The sequence below is a fragment of the Cibotium barometz genome, chromosome 43 (assembly GCF_041138505.1).
Source record: "Cibotium barometz isolate CiBa-2024 chromosome 43, ASM4113850v1, whole genome shotgun sequence".
NCBI lineage: Eukaryota > Viridiplantae > Streptophyta > Polypodiopsida > Cyatheales > Cibotiaceae > Cibotium > Cibotium barometz.
The window spans coordinates 28,599,174-28,610,811 of NC_141088.1; the positions used below are offsets into that span (position 1 = coordinate 28,599,174).

Sequence of the window (11,638 nt, forward strand, 5' to 3'; positions counted from 1 at the left end):
ACCACTTACACACCCAATATGAAATTGCCTTTTTCACAGAATCAACATCTTCTAAAAACAATCTTTTATAATGAAACCATTGTGTCACTGATCATAATCGTCAAAATCTCCGGTTGAATCCTTATTTCCAATCATTCCTTCATCGGTGTACCTATGGCATCATTTGGACACCATAACGCTCACCACCTGTCCACTCAGGGGCCTTTTCGATAGTTCCTAGCTCATAGTAACCGACAATATATTCACATATCAAAATGGAATCTCCGTTGAAGATCAGCAAGATCAACCAACGGATCCATATAAAGGAGCCATGGACTCATCCGTTGAGGACCAGCAAGGTCAATCAACCAGATCCCTGCCCGAATTCAGAAAACAACTCTTACTCCTTATTCCAATATCTTCCACGACGCATGTGTGGGTATCGTTCGACGACGCGGAGCCCGAGCACCGTATGGTCAGCACCCTCTAGGATCCTTCGCAGGTGACCTAGCGCTTCACTCATAGGCTGCTTCCTTGGTCCCTCATCCACCGTATCGAAAGCTCACCATTTAAATCGAACCGAGGCTGGTCAAGACCTCGGCCGACCTTGCTACGCGAGACGTCCTCCGTTGACTCTCCATCAGCTGTTGCAACTTTATCAGAGTTAGGTCTCCACGACCTCATTCACAAGACGGTCAAAATACTTCCCCAGCATTCTTGACATAAAACAGGTCATAAATACAATTTCTATAACGAATCTCTCGTCTTTCCACATCATTCTACATTACTTAATCCACATTCATTTCATAAGCATTCCCATTCTCATCCAATCACATCATTTTCCATCTCAACACTTCTTTCCTCAATTAACCTCATCAGATCTCATCCACTCGCATTTACCCATACATCACATCACATCTCATTCATTAACATCTATCCAGTTTACATCGCATCTTATCACATCCATTTCACATTCCATCTCATTCATTCACATCCTGATTCACATCTCATTCATTAACATCCATTCACATCCCATACCATTCATTCTCATCCCGATTCACATGTCATCTCATTCATTCACATCCCTTATCATTCATTCACATCCCGATTCACAGGTTATCACATTCATTCACATCCTGATTCACATGCTAACACATTCATTCACATCCCATATCATTCATTCACATCCTTTATCATTCATATCTATCCAATTTACATCACATCTCATCGGCTCTATTCTCGTTCATATCCATCACATTCACATCCACATATATTCTTCCACATACATCCACATCCATACTTATCACATACACATCCACATCTATCCTTTCACATACATCCACATCCATACTTATCACATACACATCCACATCTATCCTTTCACATACATTCACATCCATCCTTCACATCCATCCACATCCATTCTAGTGGATGAAGTGTGTGATGCTCTTGCATCTACCATATCTGCAAACACAGATATAGCATCAGTAGGTTCATGATGAAGACAGGTCAATCTTGTTTCTAATTGTGTGCAGATAACTTTCCTCTTAATGTGCTCTTGCTCTTTTTACTATATTTTCTTTTCTTTTCTTTTCTTTTTTGTGTACGAAGCTATATATATACATTCCCTCGAATTTGGAAGTTACATGGTCAGGGGAGAAGGTTAGGGAGGCTTCCGACGATACATTTACAAGGGGAGACATAGACTCATTGGTTTCTTGGTGGGTATTGACAAGGGTAGGTGTAGAGCGTGCAGAAACTTCTATATCAACGTGTGAATGGCATGAGGAGCTAGAAGCTTCCTGTGACTCCCCCCTTCCTGAGCTAGGTGGTATCGATCGATATCGTTTGAGAATCCAAACTAGCTCTGGAAGAAGTGGTGTGGAGTACTCCGTTACCTTTCCCTTACCACGGTCTTGAATTGTTGTTGGGGTGGCAACATTTGGCTTACAATATTTTACAGGCGATGTAGAGGAATTCAGCTTATGTTTAGGGACCCAACGTGATGTTACCTTGCCTTTTCTAGGGCGGGTAGCTGCTTTCCTACTACGAGGCTCCTTGTCTGAACAAGATTGAGCAGTAGAGGTAGCCGTTAACGAAGCTTTTGGGACCCATTTGTATGTACTCTTTGGTAAAGTAAGCGGAGCCTTGGGGACCACACTGCCTATCTCCACTCTTGGCGTTGAAGCGTTAGAGGGGTGGCAAACAATCAAAGATGGTGTAGCCACTTGACTTTGTGATTTTTCCTTATCTAGCGTTTTGTCCAGAGTTGATGGCTTAGGTGCGAGACCCCGAGTGGTCAAGCTAAGAGCTGGTTCTTGCATTGTAACTCGCCTGGTTGCCCAATCAATATTGCACTTGGTGGCTAACATCCATTTGCGCCCTAAGTTTACAGTTCCCTCCATGGTACCAGCAGCAGCAGGCATAACCAAAAAGCTTTGAACCATAGTCCCCTTGTCATAGGCAACAGGAGTGTGCAGAATTCTCGACAATGGTTTTCTTCTTATTGATACCCTTAGCTTGGATGGTACTCTTGGATAAGGGTGGTTTTCCAAGTTGACACCACACTCCATATGACAGCAAATCGTGTTAAGCTCCCGTATCCAACAATGCATTATATAGCACCTTCCCGTAAGGACTCTGTAGCTCAATTGGGTATCGTAGAGGCGGGTCAGATTCTAGTGAATCCTCCTCTGCCTCCTCGAAAAATGCTTGTGTAATCCCCAAGTTGGCCTCTCGTTTAGCGCCTAACACGCTGCTGACGTTCTTTAGCTTCAACTCTCGCTTGTATCTTCGCTTAAGCTCAGCCTGTTCTTTAGCTACCTTCTTTGCATGTAATTCCTCTTGGCTTAGGGGATCATAGTATCTTTTGAATTTACTCCCATTGAGGAATCCAACGGTTTCAACTCCGTCGAGAGTCTCCCCTCGGCGGATGGTACCTTGCGGGGTAATTTCACATACTCTGTACGGTCCCTTACCAACATATTTTAGCTTCTTCTTTTCGTTACGCACTCCATACATCAGGACTTTATCCCCAACTTTGATGTCCTTGTTTTTTAAGTGGCGATCAAACCATTTCTTCCTTCTATCCTTCTCTACAAGGGCATTGTACACCACCAATTGTCTTTCTTCGTCTAACCGCTCAAGGATATACAAACGCTCTACTAAGGGATTACCATCCCAGCCCTCTTGAGTAGCAACACAAAGACTAGGAATGACAAATTCCCACGGCATGACTGCTTCTTGGCCATATACCATCTTGAATGGTGTGCAATTAATAGCCACTTTATACGCAGTACAATAGGCCCATAAAGCTGATGTAAGCTTTAGATCCCAATCCGTGCGATGAGCCTCAACTGTCTTTGTTAGAATAGAGATTAAGGTCTTGTTGGTACTCTCGGCTTGGCCATTCGCTTGCCGATAATAAGGAGTAGATTTATAATGGGATATCATGAAATTTGTTGTGAGCTCCTTAATCACTTCATTTATAAAATGCGTACCATTGTCGCTCACAAGTTCAAAAGGACAACCGAAGCGTGATTATATTTTCAAAGAGGAACTTGGTTGTTGTCATCGCATCTGCCTTACATGTCGCTTTCGCTTCAGCCCATTTGGTCACATAGTCAGTGGCCACAATAATATAGCGAGATTATGTGTTACCGGCTAATTGGACCTACAAAGTCTAAAGCCCACTTTTCAAACGGTTGGTTTACTTTAATTGGATGTAGAGGCATCTGATCTTTCCGCTGGGGTTTCTTGTAGCGTTGGCATTCATCACAACCCTTCACAAAAAGTGATGCATCTTGGAACATAGTGGGCCACCAATACCCTGATTGCAATATCTTTCGTGCAATTAAGTCTCCTGAAAAGTGACCACTGGCTACGCCCATATGTGCCTCTTGCAAAATATCCTCTCGGGCACAACGCCTAAGAACGTCATCCTTTCCTCTTTTATAAAGAGTCCCGGCCATTAGGCAATAGGGTTCGCATTCCTTGATCACCTTTCGAGCTAGATCTTTACGAAGCTCTTTGGGTGGAAAACCATTAACCAAGAAGTTAACAATCTTCTCACTCCATTCAGGCATTGTCTCCACCATGAACAAGGAAGTGTCAGGTAAGTCATCATCAACTCCTGTAGGGGCTTTACCATTAGGTATGCGAGACAAATGATCAGCCATGACATGTTTTTTGCCAGGTCTCACAACAATATTGAAATCAAACTCAAGAAGAATCAATAACCATCGTGTGATTCTTCCTGTGAATACCAAGCATGCTTTCACTCTACTTCCCTGTTTTGCAGATACAGTCTACCACAACAAACCCTGTCGAGCTTACCATACCATAGCTTCCGAGGACGGAATCTACATCAGGAAGGGGGACATGTTAACCTATGGTGGCGGGCATTGAGACGTATTACTTTTTACGTCATATAATTATTTTACGTATTCTGAGTCATGGGCCGGGCTTGTTGGCACCACATGTAAAGGGTAAGGGGATTGGGTGATCGCCGATGAGAGGCGCACCTCGAATTTCATCAGGATAAAGGTTAGGATCGGCCGGCCATGTGTGGGCGCCCATGTGTGAACGGCCAGGTCACATATAAAAGTCAAATGTAACCTAAAACCTCTCATTCTGTAAGTGTTGAATACAAGAAGTGCTCTTGCTTCATCTTCTCCATCTCCTTCTCCACAAGCGCGCGCGTGTGTGTGTGTGTGTGTGAGAGAGAGAGAGAGAGAGAGTGTAGCGATCGAGCATTGCGTGGCGGCACGGTTGCGGCGAGGCGACAGAGCGGCGGCGGCGGCTCCTTCTTCATCGGTCCGAGAATCCTTCACGATGGCGGTCTGAGTGGTGAGTGACACACCATTGCTCCCTGTTTTGAGCTTGTTGGTTTCCTGGTTGTGTGCTTGCAGCCATTCGTGGCTTGCACACGGTGCTTGGCAAGTCCCTAGCTCTGACACGTGCGGCAAAAGCGCACAAAAAGTTTATATTAATTTGATATAAACCTTAACATAAATTTGAAAGGTGCAGTCTGGGGAGGGTGTGCGGGTAAAACTCTTGAAAAAAAAGATGCGAATAATTATTATTTTCTATCTTAAAGAATGAAGGTTTACCACCATTGGAAACTTTTTTTGATGGAGTGCTCCCAAGTCCTCTTGCTTCATGTGTTATAGCGTGATGTCACCCTAACACTGTATAGGCAACTGGCTATAGGACGCCATCGGAGGGACATGAGTGTGTAGACATCTATTACATATTAACCATGGACAACCAAGGCACAAGGAAAAAAGAAATCTTGGATTTCTAAAAAATAAGAGGAAAAAATCTCTTAGATTGACCCTTTGTCTTTTACATACCGCAGCAACGCGCGGGTTGAGGACTAGTGTTCACAAAGTGGAGTGATTTGGGGGGCCCTAGGGTTTGACTATTTCAAAAAACAGCGTCCCGCATGAACATGCCCTAGTGTGTGAAAGATTTTTGCCAAAGTCTTTTACTGCGAGGACCCAGTCAGCAGTGCACGGCATGGGCAGGTGAACCCCGTGGCCCGTCAACTCCGCGGCCGACGCCGCGTGCCAGACCGGCTCTAGTCGGTGAAACCGGCAGCTGTCCTTCCCACCAACAGGAACAGGAAGTCGTCGTCTTCTCCATCTTGCAAATCATATATTCCACTCTTCAGCCACAGCAGTTTGCTCTGTGCACGTCTTCGTGCTTCCTCTGCTAGCCGTTAGGATTTTGTGTAGCATCCAGCTCCCCAGCTTCGGATCTACACTTTCTTTTCCATCTGTATTTCTAGGTTTTCTTATCTGTTTCCACAGTGTATCTTTCTGCGCATTAGGGTTTCTTCTACGTGAAATAGAGCTCTTAATTTTTCAGAACAGAGCTTTTTGCAGCAGTTTCAGTCTACCAGAGAGTACAGGGTTCTACAGATCTCTTGCCCTAGATTTCGAACAGCTCCGTTGTAGGCAAGGGTTTTTGCTACCTCGGCCCCAGAAGAGGGAGAGTTTTGGCCTTTGCTATCTTCAAATCGGGTTTACAGGTTGGTTACTCGACGCATATGTTGTGGAAATTTCCCACTGCCACAAAGATTTTTTGTATGTTTTCTTTTCTACTGAGGTAGATACGGATGCGTAGACGTGTGTGACATGGTAGATCTGGATGTGTGACATGGTGCACGTGTGCGATGTGAAAGAATGGGATGTGTGTGTGTGTGAGTTGGGGGGGAGTGGGTGTTTGGGGCAGGGGGTGAGGAAGATATATGTGTGTTGTGAAAGTATGGAGTTTTTGTGCTAGTAATGATGTGGATTTGTTTGCTATGGTAGTATCAGATGTGTCTGCTATTCTAGAATCCTGATGGTGTCTGTGTTTGTGGTCAAATTTTGCCTCAGGACCTGTTCTGTTGGGGAAGCATTACTGCTTCAAAGATCTGAGCAGTCCATTTTAGATTTGCTTGCTAGCCTTACCGCGGTAAAAGTTGACAGAGTGTTTGTATGGGGACTGCTGTCCTTCTGCCACAAGACTGCTTACCACCTTCCCAAAGTGGGCACAAACACCACTTTCCAGACATGATCTATCGCTCAGAAAGCGCTCCAAGAGGCAGGAGGAATTCTCTTCAGGCTTCAGCTTTGAAAAATGCTCCTTCTTCTTTGTACCCTGATCAATCAAGGCAGAAGTTCAAAACCCCAAGAACGAGTACCGAACCTGGTTTTTTACCACTTTCAGAGCATGGCCCACATCCTCTGCATATTAACATACCACGGAAGGGGGGTGAAGGAAAGAAATCAAAGGCAAGAAATCCTGCCGAGAACCGGGATATCAATGCTCTTGCAAAGCGAGCACCTGATGTTCCTGTTTTTACAATCTTGCAAAGGCCCAAGCACAAGGAAGCTGCAGATGAACTCATTGCAAAGTTACTGATGAAGGTGGATGGTGCCAAGGCTATGAATGAAGCTGCTGACATGAAGGATGAGCCCCAAATTGGATATCAAAAGGGAGTTTTGAACTTGACGGTGGATGGGTTTAAGCAGCAGAATGGATCTCAAAATGCCGTCTTGGATAGGAAGGTGGATGGGTCCAAGTCCGAGAATGGAGCTTTTGACACGAAGGTAGATGGGTCCAAGTCTGATGGGTTTAAGCTTCAGAAAGGAGTTTTTGACATGAAGGTGGGTGGTCCTAAGCCCCAGAATGCAGTCTTGCACACGAAGGTGGGTGGCCCTAAGTCTAAGAAGGATGTGAAGGTGAATGGGCATAAGACACAGAAAGACATAAAGGTAGATGGGTGCAAGTCTCTAAATGCGAAAATGGATGCATCAAAGCCTGTAAATATTGTGAGGAAGAAAGGTCAAATTAGATCTGATGACCTGGTCCGCCTGAAAGCACCAACCCCCAAAGTCACATCAGAGCATGAGATCTTGAAGACCGATGATAAAGCTGAGGATTTCAGCTGCAAGGTTGTGATTGTGAATCAACCTGCAAGAAGTGACAGCATGTTGTTGGGTAGTGTGGCACGGCTGAGACGTGCATCAACTGACCCTGAAATGGTGAATCATTTAGTTTGTCAATACAGGAGTGAAGCGATGGAGATCCCATTCAGCGAAGCTAAGACAGGATCTGATGCCTTTGGTCATGGTTTCTCTAAAAGTATCGCTTCTATGTCATGCCATGAAAGGTGGGCAGGGCCTGCCTATTCTTCTTCTCCAGCCCCTAGTTCTCTGCCCCTTCCAAAATTCTCCCTTCCAAATTCAAGGACGTCGTCCCTTGAATTTTCACCTGTAGTACTAGAGCAGTATGCCAAACATGTATATATGCAGCCTTCAGCTTTAGGGTCGCCTGTCCCTACATTGCCTGCGCCTATACAAGGAGGGGCATGGGATGTGGCCTTTGCAACAAAGAGTCTCCGAAGGATGCTCAATTTGGACCCATGATAAGAGGCTGTGTACTATCACCGTAATGGTAGGCATATTCGTAGGTTTAGATGATACTCTCAAATGTGAGGAGTGTAGGGGTGGCTCGCTGACATATACCATAATTATGCGGTGGGTTTTCTGTCTGTGTCTAAAAAGACAGGAAACATAGAAATAATCTATTTGTTATAGTAGTTTAGATTATTTGCACATATGTAAACATGTTAGATTGTCTGTAGGTCATAGGTTACTTTCTTCTAAAAATAGTGGAGAGGTTTGTAACTTGTTAGATTGTCTGGTATGTCATGGGTTACTTCCTTCTAAAAGTAGTAGAGAGGTTGTAACTTGTTTAGTCAGGAACTGGATTAGCAACTGCAGGGTTTCCTTTCCACTAAAAGTGGTGGAGATGGTTTGTAACATCTTCTGTAGGAGTGGGGTTACACGAGCAGGCGCTGTTGCATGGATTTTTTGACATGCACCACAGCGGGACATTGCTTCTGTGCCAAGTACCAAAATTGTCAGGTGTGCCTTGTCTGGGTATTCTCCACATGCTATCTAGCAGTGGCCTTTCTTTTAGCATGAAAATCAAAAGAGTTTGATGTCAACAGGTTGTTGGAATGGGTCAAACAGCGGGCTCTATCGAAATCTCTTCAAGTGGGAAAGGGAAGGGAAGGGTGCTCTATAATGAAGTTACACTGAAAGCGTTGTTCCAGTCATGGGCAGTGAAAGAAGTATATTCCGTAATGAAGTTGGTCCGAAGGTGTTGTTCTGGTCATAGATGGTGAAAGAAGTGGTCCTATGTGAAGGCAGACAAGAGGATATTAAGTGTGTTAATCTGGCCAGGGACTTATGTTGGGTGGCTGTGCATTTGCACCTCTTCAGCTGGATATCTGGCTGTATGGTCAGATCCTTTTATTTTTACATAGAAATGTTCATTTTCTGTATATCCTCAGCTATTCACCATCTTCAGGGTGATTGTAGATTTTCTGGGGCTGTTTGAAGGAGTTGGTCAGATTCAAATTATGTATCCACTTAATGGGTATCCTTGTGTGCTCAGTTCTTAGGTTGAAATCATGGATCTACCTAGCAATAAATATAATCATGATTCATGGATCTCCTCATGCGCTTAGTTCTAGCATCCACTTGCTTTGTAAGGGTACTTGTTTTAAGTGGCTTCTCTTGGTTACAGTTTTGCTTCTAAAAGGATGTTACAATGTTTGCAGAAAGTGAAGTTTATGGCATGGTTTAAATTCCTTTTAATGAATGTTGAAGGTTGGCTGGCCTGTGGTAGGGAGTGAGCTGGTCATCTGTTTGTGTTGTATTTTGAAAGAGGTAGTTGGTTTGTGTCCCTTTCTTATGAGACAGGATCTTAACTTGCACTGAGTTTTGTTTTCAATTTTGATAGTTCTATGCATGATCAACTTGTTAAAATCTGAACTTCTGATGTGGTTAAAAGGGCTAACATGGGCAATGATGAGGACGATGATGTGATGCTGACAGTTGACACTGCTGACAACAGATTTGTGCGTGTCTGAGCCCTGAGAAAATGTGCATTTTATACGCATTGGAATGTGAGTAATGACAGGGTTCAGCTATGAACAGGTTAGGGTCTTTACACAGTACCCGCTCCTCCAATGGTGAGCTAAGTATTACAGAATCATGTGGAACTTCTAATGTTGTTCAAAGCATCTCCAGGATGTCACATATCTTCCCTCCGAAGTTGCAAGGACGTTTTGAGTGGGGTGCCTAGACTCTATACAGGGAGGGAGCATGCCGTGAAACGCTCCCCGTTACACGACGTGTCAACAAGGGAACTCTTTCCCAGGTCCCATAATCTATTCCTAGATCCAAATAAAGCTTCTCTGTAAATAAAGATTCTCTGGGAATGAAGGCTATAAAGCTTCCCTGTGAATGAAGGCTTTATTGTGTAATTACTATGTGGTCATTGTATTCCCATCCAAAATCAATGCAGATTACTGTAACACTAGGGTGGAAGCTTCCCTATACGCAAGAGGTGTTGACAAGGGGACATTTTTCCAAGGTAACATTACCCAGTGCAAATAAAGCCAAAGCATCTATTGAATGAACTTTTCATGAAGGGATTGTGTTACATAAACTATTGTGTGCCTATTGTACACACCAGAATATAGACGCTGAGTACACAAGTGCTCTTTTCATCAGGGGGAATTGTTCGATATGGGCATCCATTCCATCTCCATTCGAGAGAACCTGCATTGACGATGGTGGGTGTAGAGGCGATAATGAGTGGGTGCAGGCTGGGTAGATGGAGGACCTACAGGCTAGCTTGAGAGTGTGGCTTTACACCTGGAACTTACTGTAAAGAAGCTACAAAGCTGGGTGTTGTCTGTGTACCGAGACTTGATTGGGTAATTGTATAATCTGGCCTTAGCAACATCACCAAATTGAGAGTTGCCAGTCTGATTAATTAAGTATATACTTTAGGGAAAGATAAATGTGATTAGATATGGTGAAATGGGCCAAAGTCAAAGCAAATAGATTTGCAGGCTAGATCTCGGTCCTCTTTTGTACTCGCTGATTCTGCATGCTTTCTATTATGGTATGCCTGTGTCCATGGAAGTTTCAAAAATTTCGGAGTTTTCGACCTATATTCAGCTCACGTTTTGGTGTTTTCAAGAGGAAACCCTCGTGGGATAAAAGCTCATGCAGCTGAAAAACTTTCATTGCGTCTCTCCTTATAGTTGTGGATTTTCTTAAACTTGATTATGGGTAGAAGTTGTAAAGCTAGAGAGGACATGCAAATGGAGGAATCAGCATACAAAGTGGAGTGAAAAGCAGTGAAGATTTGCTTGAATAGAGAAGTAATTATGTGCCAATGACGTGGTCTTGAAAGAGAAAAATCTCTCGTGTTATGATAGTTATATATGAAGCCCTAGTCTTTGAACGTTCGCACCTGTTTGCAAGCCAAGGTACAAGCAAAAGCCAAAAATTGTGTAACAAAGGACTTTACACAATGGGTGGATAGGAATGGCTTGAAACAAAAACCCAAAAAAGACTCACATGCTCCTAAGCCCAAAAGAACTAAAATACATAAGCTGGTGAGGTTAAGCCCAAAAGAACTAAAATACATAAGCTGGTGAGGTTAAGCCACCTCAGAACAAAGAACAAGGGACAGAGGCATGTGAAAGGCTTGACGCAAAAAAGAGAGGTTAAGGCTACACCAGATGCTGGAGCATCTATCTCAAAGTTATCCATAAAACAACAAAACCCACACATGCGACTGTTACGAGTGTTCAAAAGGAAGTTCATTCTTGTCTGGCATGGGCAAGAACAATAGGAATCTGGTCATCCACCAAGGAGAATTAGAAGGTGAAACAATGTCCAACACCTCACTTAGTATCCCTAACATTCCAATCCAAGCACTAAAACCCAGCCCATCACCCTAGGCTAAGAACCACATTCTAACATCATGTGAAACACACTAAGCAAGCTCAAAAAACCATGCTTAGGGTTGTCGTATGTCTAGCTAGATCACATATTGAAATTGGACCACATATTATCAAATTTATAAAAGCAACCCACTTACACAATTGGAAATATGATCAATACCTAGATCCATAGTCATAGACAAAAGTGGATTCACCTTGTGTCACCTTCTTTGTCACTTCGACTCATCATCTCCTTCAAAGAAATCTGGCCCTAGTAAGTCCAAATATGGCAAAAGGATGGTATGCATCCTTATTAATACAATCCTCCACAAGTTCTTACTAATACGATCCTCG

General features: G+C 43.6%; 1 protein-coding gene across 1 annotated transcript; it reads left to right on the forward strand.

The window, feature by feature from the left end:
- Positions 1-5,665: 5,665 nt before the first annotated feature.
- On the forward strand, positions 5,666-8,992 carry LOC147613765 (uncharacterized). Its single transcript, XM_086781741.1, has 2 exons — positions 5,666-6,013; positions 6,363-8,992. The coding sequence occupies exon 2, from the start codon at positions 6,465-6,467 to the stop codon at positions 7,896-7,898; it is 1,434 nt and encodes a 477-aa protein (XP_086637867.1). The 5' UTR covers positions 5,666-6,013; positions 6,363-6,464; the 3' UTR covers positions 7,899-8,992.
- Positions 8,993-11,638: the final 2,646 nt, after the last annotated feature.

Bases quoted from the DNA above. Each gene is read 5' to 3' on its own strand.
- LOC147613765 (XM_086781741.1), top strand. From the start codon at position 6,465: ATGGGGACTGCTGTCCTTCTGCCACAAGACTGCTTACCACCTTCCCAA.